This window comes from Nelumbo nucifera, chromosome 6 (genome assembly GCF_055504915.1).
Source record: "Nelumbo nucifera cultivar China Antique chromosome 6, China Antique-T2T, whole genome shotgun sequence".
Classification (NCBI taxonomy): Eukaryota; Viridiplantae; Streptophyta; class Magnoliopsida; order Proteales; family Nelumbonaceae; genus Nelumbo; species Nelumbo nucifera.
Window position 1 is genome coordinate 39,562,365 of NC_142654.1, and position 16,692 is coordinate 39,579,056.

Below are 16,692 nucleotides of genomic sequence, written 5' to 3' on the forward strand. Positions count from 1 at the left end.
ATCATCTGCTTCGATTTGATTTGCTAGACCAAGTACCAAACCACCTTGATTGATTACTGCTGTGACTGGGACAAACTTTTTTTTAATGGGAAATTTAGAGTTCAGTCGACCTCATGACACGTGTCACTCTAAGCCCTACCCCGCTGATAATTAGAAGTCTTATCCTCTTCTGAACTCCCAACTCCAGTCCAGACCCTCTTAATCCAACAAGGCCGGAAGTCTTCTCTCAGGAATCCATCGATCTCCTCTTCGGTCCTAAATTTCCACTTGGTCCTCTGCAACCGTCTGATTTCCTGTTTCCCCTCCCTGCCTGCTGGAGACAACCACAATGAGTGAGCATGTCAGGCGAGGTACAGCGACAGAAGAACATCAATCAGAGCAACAGCGCTTGGGTTCTGTTGGCAAATCGCAGAAACCTAGCGCCCGCCGAAGATCTCTGACCTACAAACATCTGAACGCACTCGCCGTCGTCATCGTCTTCTCTGTTACCGGAATGGTAAGCATCGAAGACTTTGCTTTCGTAATTTTCTCCCTCATTTACGTGCATTTCCTCTCCAAATTCGTGTTCCCTTTGCTCACTCCCTCCCCGGAGCCCCCTACCTTAGGCGTAAGCAATAAGCTTTTGGGCATCTACGTCTCCATTTCTGCCTTAATTGGGATCTTCCTCCCAATTGCGTACATCCTGGAAGGGATCTTGGAAGGCGACCAGGAAGGCATCAAGGCAGCCGTTTCTCTCGTTTTCCTGTTATGCAGCCAAATATTCATGGAAGGATTGACGTTCACGGACAGATTCTCGATCCCAATCCGGGTGTTTGTGCCAGTGTTTTACAATACGAGGAGGATATTTACCCTAGTGGATTGGTTGAAGAGTGAGATTGGTGGGTCGACGAGGAGATTGTATGTTGGAAGAGGCCTTGCGGTTGCCAATCTGGTCTTCTGGTGCTTCAATCTGTTTGGGTTGCTGCTGCCTGTTTTTCTCCCCAGAGTTTTCAAGAGCTATTATGGGTACAAGGTAAAGCCTTGAGATGTTTCCTTCTCCTCTGCCTCCTATGAGAGTACATACATTGGAGCAGAGTGCAGAGCATTCGTACTCTTTCATGGCTTCATCTAATTTCATGGTTCCCTTTCTTTATAGTAACTTGAATTTTAAGTTCTGGTTTTACAATCGGCTCCTTTTTTAGGCCAATAGAAAAGAGCTAATCAAGAAATGCAAGTTAAGTACTTGTTGAAAGAAAACTGTAGCTCTGAGTTGAGTTTTAAGGGGAACGATGTTTTATTTGAAGTTGAATGAACAGATAGAGCAAAGCAAGGTTAGGACTGTGTGGAGAAAGAGAAATAAGATTGCAATGATCAAATTTCCAACTGCCATGACTGAATGGCGGTAACTTCCATCTTTTGACTACAGGGGGTGTAATTAGAAACTTAGGGTGCAAGTTAGGTTTATTGGCTATAGTATTAAGAGACCTGGATGTATTTTGTGTATTAATTTACATGTAATACCTCTTATATATTAATATATGATGAGTGCAGCATACTCTCTACATGTATAGCCCAACTCTTCTCACATGGTGGAAATGTTACATTGGTTCTTGTTTATCCTACGGGACTTAAATGCTTCTAGTTTGAAGATCAAAGACATGAAACTGTGTCTTGCATCTCTCTCTCTTCTTTTGGTTCTAGCGCCATCATTTTTTTTATTCCAAGAAATCAAATATATATATATATATATATATATATATACAAAGTTGATATTTCGTGGTGACTTTTGAGGCATAAAAAACACCAATGATTTTCTTTGTTTTACATTGTCCGGTCATGATTCCATGTTTAGTTCTAGTAAAACCTGGAATTTGTACAAAAACTATTGATCAGGTAAAAAAAGTTGTTCAATCTAGTTGGTTAGACCGTTGACCCATTTGATCATGTGACTAGGTCATGGGTTGCACATTAAATATGTATGTAAACTTTTGGAGGCCATAACTTTGTGCTTTGATGTTTGATTAGAGTGATCCAATTTTGGAATTTAGATAACATTTTGATATCTATGTGTTACAAGGGGTTGTAGGCACCTTGCCTCGCTATTTTTGGGCCGAACTAGACCTCCTAGAAGAAACTAGAGGTTGAGCGCAGATCAAAATGGCGACGTACTAGTAGAGAATGGCCAGGTATTGTGATGCTTGGGTTCACTGCATGCAGTTCAAGGTAGAAGACCTTGTCCTTCGCAAAGTTATTGTACTAGAACCCGACATAGGAAAACTCGGACCAAATTAGGAAGGGCCATACAAAGCGAGTAAAGTATTGGGACTAAGCCCTTACAAACTAGAGGACCTTGATAGCAATTCCATACCATGGAGTTGAAGTTCAAGTAATTTGAGAATTTACTATTAGTGAACGACGTTGAGATAAACGACAACTGAACTCTTTGTAATTTCTCGGTTAAGCAATAAAGCTATTTTCGCACCAGACTGCTGAGATAAACTTCCCTACCACCCATGGCTAAAGGATGGCCAAAGAGGACTACCTCGTGGTGCCCAGATAGCTCCATAGGGCCGAGGACCCATGATGGCTTCCTTGCTTGGTGCTGGGGTAGAGTTGACTGAGGGTCACTGTTGGCCCATTGAGGAACCTTCAATCGACTCCAAAATGATTAGGCACCACCGAGCTCTCCAATCATTTAGAGAGCTTGGAAGTACCTTGGCCAGCCCAACTCGGAGACAACTTGAGTTGTAGAAACCAACTTAACACAATCTTTCATTGGTTAACTAAAGACCACGTCATCAAGCTAAAGGCCTTAATCATCCGAAGACCGAATCCGGTTTCTAGAAACCAACAAACCTTCAATGAAGGCATGGACCTTGGCCACCTAGAGGCTGAGGCCACGTCACAAACACACAATTCATTATAAGTCAATAGAAGAATTTGATAAATCAAAATGAAATAACGAAGGCTATTTTCATTGCAAAAGAAAATTTGTACAAGTGTTTGGGCTCGACATACCGAGCCATACAAGACAACAGAGAGAGAGAGAGAGAGAGAGAAAAGTGCAATGCAAGAGAATGGACAAAAGGTTGATGGAGTAACCACTTGAGGACTTCAACGATTATAATTGCTGAGTTGAAGGATCATCGGAGGGCTCCTAGGTGTCCACTTTGTCAATGGCCTCGGTTACTCTTCCTCCCTTGGTTTGTTTGTTGGGTGCTTCCAGATCCCAAGGGACGAGCTCCTCTACCACGTGAGCAATATCCAGGAATAAGTGCATGAAGCCTATTTGGTAGGAGTCAGTGGCGAAGTTGTCCAACTCAGTCTTGTAATCGTCAGATGTCTTGAACTCAGCCATGGTCTCTTGTTTTTCTTGAGCAACCCTTGCCTTTGCCTCCTCTGTCGTCTTCTTCGCCTTCTCCTTTGCCTCGTGAAGGCGGCTCTTCAGCTTCTTCATGTCTTCCTCCTTAGCCTCCATGGCCTTCTCCGCCTCATCCAGCTCGACCTTCAACATTGTCTTCTCTCCTTCCCTCTGCTTGGAAAATATCCTAAGGGCACATGTGCGGTGACCAAACTAGTGACCATGTAGACAACCTGCAAAATAGAGAAAGACATCAGACCAAACTCTTGAATTGGAAGAAATGAATAAAAAAACAGAAAGACATCAAACTTACCGCCACAGCCTCATGGTATTGTGGATGACTGAGCTCTCCAGTGCCCTGCTCATATGACTCGAATTCTCCCTTCAGATCTTAGGGAGTAACATGGCCCGGGTGAGCTTCTTTGCTACACCCTTTGTCTCTAACGTGTCTCTAGAATGGACACTCCAATTTGGTTGATACACCTCGACCTCCTCCTCCTCTTCGCTACCAGGTCCGGCTTCAAAGAGGGAGCGTGCTTGCTCGACATCCACCTTGACAATGTTGTCTTTCGTGGTCCTCACCCTTTTTGATGGCAGGGAGTGGTATCCTTAGACCGATGCTAGGAAGGAAATGTACTCGATGATGAAGTTGTGGCCTTCTTTGCCGTTGCAGCATGGAAATGCTGCATTTAAGCCTCATCATTAGCATCCATCTCTACGTTTGCATGACACCGAAAGATAGTCAGTAATTAGAAAGTCAAGGTAAAAGGTAACAAGTAAACTCCCACAGTATGAAGATCAACCAGTTGGGAGCTGCAACAACCTAGCTCGGATCAACATGGAAGATGAGGTTTACTGCTTTACGTGCACCTTTGTGATCCGCCTTAGGGCTGCTCTTTCTTCTCTCTTCAGCTTGGCCTTCATCGAGGCCTTCACTTTAGTCCACGAGATAGCTAGCTTAGGATCAAAGGGCCATCCATCCTTGTGCCTCATGAAGAAAATACCCCATTTCTAATGTTTAACCAAAGAAGGGGCTCCAGTGAGCACTTTGGCGTAATGGTGTTCGACCAAGTTAAGAAGTAGTAATAGCCCCATTGGTGCTACTTCAAGTGGAGAAAGTATTTGAACAAGGGCAAAGTGACCGGACTATCGTGAATGGTATATAAGCAAAGAAGCCCAACTAGATACCTAAAGGAATTCAACATCAATTGGATGAGCAAGACATGGTGCCACCTCAACATGATCACCAGGCCATTATCTAGGGGAAACCTTAGTTCCACAAGTGGAGAAAGTATTTGAACATGGGCAAAGTGACTGGACTATCGTGAATGGTAAAGAAGCAAAGAAGCCCAACTAGATACCTAAAGGAGTTCAACATCAATTGGATGAACAAGACATGGTGCCACCTCAACATGATCACTAGGCCGTTATCTAGGGGAAACCTTAGTTCCACAATTAGACTTTCTTCATACACACATAGCTCACTGGGCTGAGGCAAGTTTCCCCTCTCACTTATTCAAGAGGGATGTTGTATGTTTCCCTTATCCTCTACATATCCTTAGACACCAGCTTACAAGGAGTCGTGGTGAAGTGCTCCCCGAACCTTATGGGAACTTTGGGTTCTTCCTTTAGAATTTCTACTTTTGACCTCATTATTCTCCTCAGCCTCCTCTTGGGCCTTCACTACCTCGGCTTCAGTCAAAGAAAACTCGATGTTGCACTCCTCCTCGACCTCGACCTCAACCTCATTGGTGTCGGTCTTAGGGACAACAACCTCAGTAGCTTCGTGCTGAGGCCTCGACTCATGATCGTCCATTGAGCTAAAGCTACTTGAACCAAAAGAAGAAAGAGTAAATGAAGAAGATGAGGACAAAGAGATCTTACTTAAGAACAAAAGCATGAAAGCACCAAATGAGGGAGTACTAGATGAACGCTAAAGGACACTCTCGCTCAAATGAAAAAGTAGCTTGCTCTTTGCCTTATATAAAGGCAGCTAACGGTCAAGATTGAAACTGTACAATGGTCTAGATCCATCCCTACACTTTGCACATGTGTAGGCTTGAGAGGATGAAACAATGCGATTGTTGGACCATACAATCAACGTTGAAAGTTCAAATTTCACAAGTCGGTGCCACGGTTCTCTTATTCAATCTGATCACACTCTAATTGACCCTATTAAAGTGCTAAGTTCCTTAGTCAAACATGACAGAAGCTCGTACACTTCACTTCAGTCGAATGCCTCTCTCCTTGACTTCAAAACTAGGGGACTAGTGTTAGGGTCATACCTTAGTCGTTTGAAGCTGCCACATGGTTGTTGTTGTGTCCTAGAACCAGCCGACCTCCTCGGGCCACATCAACAGGCTAGAATGACACATACCAGAGTTGGCATACTTACTTGTGGGTGAAAACCTCAGACATGCTCAGGACACACGATGTCTCTATCTCGTTGATAAGCATCACTATCGAGGAACACAAGACCGTTCGAAGACCTCGATGAGTAGTCTCCTCCCTTAAGCCTCACAAGGGACATGGCCAAGTGCACCATGAAAATCAGTTATTCAAAGGCATCTCCCCTCATGGTACACTCTCTCCAATCTCTTTCTCTCTCTAGCCTTCTTGCTCTTTTTCTTCCTTAACCTTGGTCAACCTAGACCAACTTTCCCTTAACAGCTCAGCTTGGCTGACCTCTTCACTTGTTACTGACTTCATCGTCGGAGTGCCTTCCCTAGAGACCTTCTCTTTAGGACCTCTAACATTGATTTGGTTGCAAGTTTCGCTTGGTGTACTACTTTTCCGTCCCACCTTGGATCGTCCAAGTTGGCAGGACTTATCTGTTACGTGTCCACCTCAGTTCAGACAACATAAACTTGTTAAAACCCACATGTGAATTTCTATATTTGTTGAAAGAGAGGTGTTATTATCATAAAGGGTTATTTCCATATTTTTATTTTCATTCTCTCCGAGTTGAGCCGAGGAGAGATATGACATTGTGTGGCTGTGGCCGTGGTAGTTTTTATCGTATCAATGTGAAGCATGAGCCACATGTATTCAAAAGGGAGGAAAGTTTGATCATGAAGAATATGAAGTTGAAGAATTTTTAGAGATTGTCGTTGTCTCCTTATTACATAGAGGCCCTACTTGGAGCAAACTCTGAAGTTGAAGCTGATATCAAGTGCTACCCAACTTGGATGGGCACTACCAAACCAAGTGGAGAAAAAGACCAAAGCTAAATTGTCATCATTATCTTATCACATGAAGCTAAACCTTGTCTATTTCCTTGGAGAATTGATTTAAGTTTGAATCAATATAAGCAAAGGAAGGTGGAGTGGAATCCACAACTAGTCAAGTAGAAAACATTTCACCTATTTGAGAAACTAAAAAAAGGACATGAAGAAGAAGATGATGATGGCAAAAAGAAGAAAAAAAGAAAGCGGAAAGGAGGAGGAAGAAGTAGAATATGAACAAGATCAGGATTTAGAGTTTAGTGATGATGGTGATTATAATGAGATCGAGTATTTGAACAAATTTGGTGAATGAAAGAGCCAAGATAATTCTTTCCTTGGCTGATTGGATTCTTATATAGAAGTGATAAGATACGTGATGAGTTCGTTTGTTACAAGATAAAGAGAAAACAAGTAAAGAGATATACAATAGGAGTCATATGTACATGAGAAGCCTATCTTCTTATCTTTTGAACACATGTTAAGAAGGAACCAGTTGAGACATGAGCACAAGAAACCGTAAGCTTGGACAGGGCGCAAGAAGCCGGTTGTTGTCTATAGGTTTAGTAATGATGTTTGCAACCCGTTTGTCACTTGGAATGAACCAAATAGTGAGAGACTTATTTGCAACCTTTTCTCGGATGAAGTGAACTTCCAATTCAATATGTTTGGCACAATTGTGATGCACCAAATTGGATGCTAAGTGAACAATATTCAAGTTGTCACACCATAGTGTAGGAGAACATGTAGGTGAAAGACCAATTTCAGATAAGAGCATTTACAACCATAGTATTTTAGAAGTAGTGGAACCAAGAGAGTGGTATTCTGATCCTATGTTGGATTAAGAGATTATGGATTGCTTCCTAGAACTCTAGGGAGATTAAGGGGCTATTTGGAAAATCTTTCTAGGTAGATTTTTCAATAGCCCAATAGACAAGAAGACGCACTAAGTTTTTGGGATATTGTCTTTAAAGATAATGTTGGATGGGATAAGAATCCATTATATTGATGGATGGTTGGGAGAAATTTCAAAAAAATTTCTAACCTTTTCGGGAACTGATTTTTTGATAAATTTGAAAATTGAATTTTCAGGGTCAATCTTGTAATGAATTAGACTAGATTTGAAACCAAATTGAAAGGAGATTGTACTTGATACAGAGATCACAAATCACAACTCCCAAGGTGGAAGTTCATGCCCAATATTAGTCCCAAAATCGGCATCCAACTAAAAATGGTGCAACATATGGGAGAAACTGATTCAACAACTTTGATTTTAGAAAATTTGCTATCCAATTGGCTTGGATCGAGTGGGATGCTTGAAGAAAACTGATAGAAACCAGTTCTTGGAAAGCTAGGTCGTGATGGGTTTCTTGAGAGACAATAGAGAAGAAGAGAGATCAAGAATGTGGAGACAGAGCCCGAGACTGGCTTGCCCACTTCTCTCTTTATCTCTATATGGAGCAAACTCCTAATCTAATTAGGAGATGATCCAAATCTGATTTGGATCAAAATTTTTCTTTTCTTAATTGATAAACATTATCCTCTTAAGAGGATAAGTGCTCCATACCCATATTTACACACATTTTGACTCAAATTACATGACAACTTCATGTGACAAGTTAATTAATCATATTAGTAATGGGCCTTAGGCCCATTTCTCTTAAAGGCTCATATCCCTAAGTGTTGCATGGCGACTTTGAGCCTGATATTTTATGGTGTGGGACCCCACAAAGGTCTCACACAAGTCCATGAGGGTTCAACCCCACCTTTAAAAGAGGTTGGGCTGAATTCATTGCTTAGGGCAATGAACCCCTAAGCTAATCAACATGGGCTCAGTCTGGGCCCAACATTTACACCTAAATGATCTTTGGATTTAGCTACTCTATGAAGACTCAAGGACAATGAACTTATGTGAGATAAAGCCCATCAGGTAATCAATCCTATAATGGTCTCTTAAACTTAACATCTCAGTCCATAATCATTATAACACTGCCCGACAGGAAATGATCTCTCCCTTGCCTACAAGGTACAATGTCATACTCTCTACTCGAATGGATCTTAGGATTAAAACCTTTTGCAAATATTTTTCATAAAATAATATAATATAATATATAAATATATTTTGCAAAACTAAATTTCAAACATAGGTGAAATCAACTATCGGTAGTTTAGGTTTCCATTAGAGAGAATGTAAACCTTGATATTCACTTTGTTTAACAAAGAGGTCGATCCTATCACTATGATCACCTACTCAAATAATTTCCCAAATTGCCCCAATATGCCTAGATATTTGACCCTTGATGGATCTCACTGGTTGGCACATCAAAGTTTAGGGTTATGTGCAACTTTCCACTTTTGCCCATCTATCTCCAAGCTCTAGGGAATAACTAGAATTTGGTCTGGGTGCAACGTTTCTTCCAAACACCCACTTCTTTTGCTTTGGGTCTAACCCTAGCAGTTGAAACAAGTTGCTCCAACTATTTGGCAGCACACCAGTGTCAACCTTGTCAAGATAAACTCTCTAAGTCTATCCAATGGCTGAGAACATTCTAAACTAACATGAGTCTCATAAGTGCTCAATTTAAGGGGTAATACACAGAAAACATACCAATATGAACATGAAACAACAATTTACTTTATTCATTTACAGATAAATGTTTATGTACATGAGTCGACCAGACTTAAAAATAGTTGGGAAGGCTATTTTAAGTGCAAAAAGGCCAAAAGCATCATTTTAAGATTTCTAATTTTCAGTTTTTTGGTCTTTCAATGAACTCATCTTTGCATCTTTTGGTTTACGTGATACTAAACGGAAAAGACCATTTTTTGGTCTTTTGATCTTCTTATAAATTGAAATACGTGTCGAAAAGGCATGCCAAACAACAATTAGGACCAAGATAGATGCAATATCCACCTTGAGAATGAATGATGTTTTTGTCAAGAGAAGCAGGAACTAGAGTCCCAGGTATTATTATGAGGGAGAGACTTGTACTTACAAACCATGGCAATGATCCATTTGGGGTTTGTTTAAGCTTGTGTATAGAAGGTGGGCTCAAGCTCTTGTAAAGAAGTGGCATGTAAGGCATATTTAGGATTCAATTTGAAAATCCCACGTTGAGCATGTGTAACCATATGAGTGGATGGTAGAGTACCCTAAGAGGAGGTCCAAGTGAAAATTTAGAGGGGGTTGATATAGAAGAACCCGAACTGGAGATAACAAATAATGGAAAAGATTCCTCATTAAATATAACATGTAGTGATGATATTTAAATGTGACCAATTGATCTATCGAGGTATATACATACGGAGGTAGTAATAGCCCTTGCTCGAGGTAGTACAAAAGCATTAGTAAGGCAATCCCTAATACCCGCTTATAAACAACAAGAAATAAAAGCATTAAATCTAGTACCACCATCATTATCACTTTGGAATTAAAGATTAAACTTTGCAATCAAATGACTCATCAATTCTAGCCTTTAATTGTAAGAAAATAGAAAAGGCTTCCGATTGATTTATATACCAAACCATAGGAAAAATCCATAAAAATCTATTAAAGTCATCAACAAAAATAATATAATAACAAAATCCAGCTATAGAAGCTATGGGGATGGGGAAGGACCTAAACATCACAATGCATCAGTTCTAGAGGAGAGGAACTATTATTAAAGATAATTTACTTTATTAGGTTAACATAAGGTTTTGCAATTCTTGTGATATCAATGTTGAGCTTTCGGTTTATAGAATGAAACTCTTTTTGTACATTGATCTCTAATTCTTCTATTCCTCATGGTCTACTCTATTAACAACTTTAAAAATCCCATATAGATTATGACCTGGATCAGGTATTATTATAGGAAGATTTACGTCTTGAATAGGGATGTCCCATTTTCCCAATTCTTGTGGAGATCCACCCCATTCGGGGCTAGGGATGGGAACGGGGATGGGGATTTTCGTGGGAACAGGGATGGGGAGAGGCTTTCCATCCCCGCCCTGCTCCGTTGCTGTTCCTAGTCCTGAACAACTTTGGTTGTCAAAGAGGGTGATGGGTGCCCAGGTGTTTATGCCAAAATTCCATAGTCTTATTCACCAACACAATCCAGAGGCTTCAATGGTATGGTAGTAGAAGAACGAGAGAGTGAGCTCATGCATCCCAACGCTATGTTTGGTTTGAAGGAAAAGGTAAGGAAACTCATACAAGATTTGTAAAGGTTTTCTTACCTTTTCCTTCCTTTCCCTACTTTTTCCTTCAAACCAAACATAACCTTATTGTTTGACCCCTGAACTGAAGTAAAGTCTTCTTTGTGCACCAATCCTTCACACATAACTCAGAGAGATGAATTCCAAAAGAAAACTTGGCAACAAAGAGAAGATTTAATTTAACATCAGATAGTGCATCTCACAAGGTGATGAGGATGCAATAGTAGAATAACCAAAATGTGTTTGATGTTCAAATTAACCTGATCCCTCTCCAATAGTCACTCTGACCTATCTAGTCTTAAGGTGAATGAAGTTGTAGCTTTTCAAGATAAGATCTTAGGCCTCGTTTGGTTCGTGGGAATAGGGGTCTAGAATCAGAATCGGAATGGGCTATTCCGATTCCAACTGTTTGGTTGGGCGGAATCGGAATCCCATTCCCATTCCTACTGGAATGGCATTCCCCCATTTGAGGGAATGGCCATTCCCTACCCCTCCCTTGGGAATGAAATCCCATTCTTGTTCATTTTAATTTCCATTCTCATTCCTGTCTGAATCAAACAGACTATGGGAATGGACCATTCTGATTCCAATTCTGGAGGATTTCGATTCCAATTCCGGTTTCCATTACGACTGCGAACCAAATGAACCCTTAGTTCTGAGATTCTCGAGAAGCCCCAAAAGCTTTCTATAGTATTTTGTAGAGTGTTTCTTACCCCCAGATATCTGACAAGGATTCTTACTTATACTTTGATGGCTTGGGGTTGAACAAAGATGAAAATCCTTTGCTAGTATGTTCTTGGTGGTCATGTTAGCTAATGGAACTAGCATCAGTGGAAAATTGAATTCGAGATTGCTGGAGACAATTTTCAAAGGTGTAATTAGTAGCATAACTTGTAGGAGCATCTTCCCTTATGGTAACAACTGTGACAAAAGAGCATGATGATGAATATATTAATTGAGAGTCGGTTAATGGTTCTCCAATAGCTACAAGTCGATCGACCAACATATTGTTTAAGTTGTTGATAGATACTGGAGCATGGGAAGATCATTCTTCTTCAAGTTGCTTAATTCATTGTGAAGATGTACAATAGTGGCTAGGCCTCGAGGTGAATAATTGGTTTTGTAGCCCACAACTTGGGCCAGTGAGGTCTCTATTAGGGAGGCAATCATCCACTTGAAAATGTATATATCCTTGTTTTATCCAGGTTGTAACGGTTAAGGCCATGGCTTTTAAAACCGACCCAAAGACTGAATCGGTCAGGGACTAGTTACTGGGTTGAACAGTCTGACCGTTTGACCTGAACGGTCAGCCTGTTCAAACAAAAAAAATTTAAAAAAATTAAAAAATGAAAACCAGTCAAAACCATTCAAACGGTTAACCGCCCGGGTCAGCAGTTTGCTGACCAAAATCAACGGTTTTTATGGAAAATCTGGTTTTGGGGAAAACTGGAATTGGTCACTTGACTGGTTTCCGGTTTTTTTGGTCCAACTGTCCGGTCTAGTCTTGTTTTGAAAACTCATGATTAAGGCTGCAACTTGGGCCGGGTTGATGCCTGGGTTAGGGTTAGGGTTAGGGTTGAAATTCATGAACCTAACTTTACTTCGGGTTGGCCCCTCACGAAACCTGACCCAACCCAAATTGACTCTATAGTGCATGTCATATATATATATATATATATATATATATATATATATATTGATTTGTTTAGATCCATGATAGTTGTATAGCCCCAACCACATAGTATCATGTATTTCTTTTAAGATAATCACTTCACTTAATCCTAATTGGAAAGACTAAAACCTTAATAACATATTTTATGGGATAAAATACAAAAACCTCCCTTGAAGTTTCTAACAATCATAGAAACCTCCCCTATAGTTTCACTATAACAAATACCTCCCGTGAACTTTTGAGAAACTCGACAAAAGCCTCCTTTCCGTTACTGATGCAAACGGAAAATGGTAACTAATACATTAATTTCTTTTAAATACCAAATTTACCCTTCTATCACTACCCTAGATGGAAAATGTCACTGACCACCCATGCAGCAAAGGCGCTGGGCCATCGTCTTTGCGTTATTCCTTCTCGTTGGTCAGGTCAGACCCAAACCCACATATGCTTTCGAGAGATTTCTAAAGCGAGATCAAGGCAGGTCTGGGTTACGAGATCAACGAAAGGGGGAAATTAATGTTGTAATGGCCACTCTCCCATCTTGTCATTACATAGTTGTTGTCATTCATCTCAAAGATTAAAAAGAATAAGCAGCAGCATCAGAAGAAACTTCTTAATTAGCAAATGAAAATTCAGATCTCTAAATTTGTACACGAAGAGCCTTCAACCACCTCTATAAAACATGTTAAATCATCAAAACTGACTCACCGAAGGACTTTATTGGTTCTGCACCCGTGACCTATCCTTAGTCATGACAAGGATCTCGTTAGCATAGCTGCTTTGCATGAACTACTCTGCAATTAATACTAAGACCTAGAAGAAGAAGATAGTGTTGGTGGCAACGACGAAGATGATACCGAAGAAGAATCCCCTCCACCTTCACCTCCGGTGTTGTGGGAAAAATCCATGGACCAAGATCGCTTTAGTGCTATAGGCCATAATAGTGGTGGGTTTCTCTCAGTGAACAAAATACGAGAAATCCATAGTCAATTAAACATCACCAATTGCAAACGGCACCAATAAAGTTCACATCAACGATGCATTCTAATGTTGACTTCAGATCTCTAGATTGTGAGGCTTCAACTAGATGATGAGAGACCTCTGTCTCATAATCAACCAGAAAGACTTGCTATCCAGCAAAAAAAACGTCCACTGGAGTGACCGAAGACCGTCATTCTTTCAGGGACGGACTGCTAAGCAAGCTGCAACTTTAGGTGTCGGAAGTCCAGAGAGCTGGCATGGAATCTCGCACTTTCTTGGCTATACTGTATCTCCCCGTCTTGCCCCTGTTTCCTGGGTTGGGAGTTTAGAGTTGAGGCTTGGGAGAGAAGTGAGGAAAAGTTCAAAGCAATGAAAATGAGCACTAGCCAAGGGGGAGGGAATGGCGTGTCTTTTATTGATGATAATGTTTGACAGTGATGGAAGGGTAAAATTGGTATTAAAAGAAATTGATGCATCAAATAACGTTTTCCGTCTGGATTAGTGATGAAAGGGAGGTTTATGTTAAGTTTATCAAAAGTTTAGGGAGGTATTTGTTATATTGAAACTATAGGGAATGTTTTTATGATTGTCAGAAACTTTTGGGGAGGGTTTTTATATTTTACTCTATTTTATGTTTTTTTGAATATTTTATTCTTCATCTGTTTGCTGCCCATAAAAGATCTATCCCAAGTCATAACTCAATAAACTATAGTCATTTCAAACACTTATTTTCCTAATTTTGTACCAAGAGAACCAATAAAAATGTCAACAAAAAAAATGCTAATGGAACATAGGATTAATATGTGTATTGAAAGTTGAGCTAAGTTCCAAAATTGAGAAGTTCTATGAGATTTTAAGGGATGGGAAAAAGGTTGAGTTGGGCCCAACCTGAAGTTAATTTCGGGTTGGGTTAGGGTTAGGGTTAGGGTTGGCCTACTTGCAGCCCTAGCAACAACGGCTGGATAGGGGACGAAGGTGGAGATCATGACTGATCAGCAGGGCATTTTCAATTTGAAAACGCCAAACAATGTAACTTGAAGCATGAAGCTTCACCGAAATGAGCTGAGCGAATTGGATACCGTCCACAAGGTTGGTATCTGTCGAGGACAAAGGATTTGAATAACCATTGCTGGTTGTCAACATGATGATCAGACGATGTGAATTACAGAAGATGACGCTGGTCAAAGGTTCTCTGATACCATGAACGAATTTGGTGAATGAGAAATCCAAGATAATTCTTTCCTTCATTGATTGTATTCTCGTATAGAAGTGACATGTTGAATTCGTCTGTTACAAGATAAAGAGTAAACAGGTAAAAAACATATACAATAGTAAGAGTCCTACGTACATGAGCTAGCTTATCTTCTGTACACGCGTTAAGAAGGATAAGGTTTCACAGTATTTCCATGATAATGATGAGGATGATTTGAACATAGAATATGATTTCGATGGTGTCAAAGATAATTTGTATTGAGATAACTAGTAAAATCATGCTCTACTAATCCTTCTCACCTGCCTAATTCAATATAAAGTGGACTGAATTTTCAAAAATTTCAGGTTTATATGTAGAAAAGGAATTCTTTAATTTCTTTCCACAGACATGTAGATTAATGGTTTGAAACATGCTGAAAGAGAGGGTTATGTGAGAATAACTTGGAAAGATTTATTCTCTGTAAGGTTCTTCAACCATCCTTGTCTTTCTTTTGCCACATGACATGTCTGGTGGAATAAGCTGTTGATGACGACCTCGGTTCGTCTGATTATACAGTACTGAAGAAGCTTGTACAAGATCTCTAAGTAAATAATATTACAGGGTTTGGACCTTACACATTGCTTTTTTCTTTAACAAAAGTGAAAAAGGAATAAAACCCATTACCTTGTTTCCAACGGCAGTGCAGATACAGATTAATTGAGGCTGTTTGAAAAGAATTTATGATAAGAACATGCTTTATTAGACTCTCTGTTGCATTCCAAATCCCTACTGATTGATTTCTAAGCCAGCTTCTCTCTCTGTAGACTAATTAATAGAGATGCCGAAGAACTGTTTGTGGCTGCAAAAATAATGTGAAAAGGTGGTCAAACACATTTATAAGTTGTCCTTGAGTTGCCCCAGATGGTTGTTGGTTGGAACTTTGAATCCAAAGTTCCCATTTCTCAGCCATGGGACCATGGCCTTTCACTCTTGTTGTCTGTTCTCTGTATTAGCAAGCCACTTGTTATCCTTCTAGCAGTTAAGATCAAATCTAAGGGCACATAAGCCAAAACTTCCACCAATCAAATGTAATGGCCTTTGATGTCCTTTCCTCCATTATTTTAAATGCTTTTGCCAAGTATTGTTGGTATGTATTAATTGTACATCCAAATGGAAGTTGGATTAGAACAATCAATAGATAAAATATGGAAAATAAATAGAAATAAAAGATATAGGAGGGGTATATTGGTCCCTAGTCCAGATAAGAAGAGGAGGGCCTTATGTCAGAAGTTGTTTGTCAATATTAAAATTTTTGCCTACTTCTAATCATTATGGATTCTGATTTGTCTTTGCACTAATATATATTAAGGTATTCCTTAATTAGGAAAGATGCACTAATCAGCAAGGATATATTTAGTTATCCCTAGAAACAAGGTGTTACAACAACCCTTGGTTATAGTGTTAAATTATATGAAAAATAAATAAAAGTAAAAGGAATAGTAAGGGTGTATTTGTCCAAGTCGGGATAAAGGAGGAGGACCATGTCAGTTTGATAATTGTTTATCGATATACTAGAATTTTTGCCAAACAGTCATGGATTCCTTGGGATCAGTTTGAAAAGAGTATAAATACAAATATGTAGAGTGCTAAACCTTGTATTTTGTGTGTATATTTGTATCTGTACTTCTTCCTAACTCAGTCATTAGAAAATATGCACTACACCTTAATGTATCAATCAAGTCAGCAAGGGTATGTTAGGTGATCCCCAAAAGGTGGTGCTGAAACCCTTGGTTATGGTGTTAAATTATATGAAAAGTAAATAAAAGTAAAAGACATAAGAGGGGTCTCAAGTCCAGATGAAAGAGGGTTATGTCAAGTTGGCAATTGTTTGTCCGTACTGAAATTTTTGCCCAACTTTAATGGTCATAGATTTTGGTTTGTCTTTATAATTATTCTAGGGCATTCCTTAAAAAAATATGCTCTACACTTTAACTCAATGTGTCAAGTGAGCAAAGGTATTTTAGGTGATGCCCATTTATGAAATGCTACAACAACTTTTGGTTATAGTGATTTTTTTTTTCTTCTTTTT

The 16,692-nt window shown here is 39.7% G+C and overlaps 1 protein-coding gene across 1 annotated transcript; it reads left to right on the top strand.

Annotated features, from left to right (window-relative positions):
* Nucleotides 1-8: 8 nt before the first annotated feature.
* On the top strand, nt 9-1,541 carry LOC104586367 (uncharacterized). The gene has a single exon (XM_010243572.3). The coding sequence runs from the start codon at nt 329-331 to the stop codon at nt 1,022-1,024; it is 696 nt and encodes a 231-aa protein (XP_010241874.1). The 5' UTR covers nt 9-328; the 3' UTR covers nt 1,025-1,541.
* Nucleotides 1,542-16,692: the final 15,151 nt, after the last annotated feature.

Coding starts and splice junctions, on each gene's coding strand:
- LOC104586367 (XM_010243572.3), top strand. CDS start 329: ATGAGTGAGCATGTCAGGCGAGGTACAGCGACAGAAGAACATCAATCA.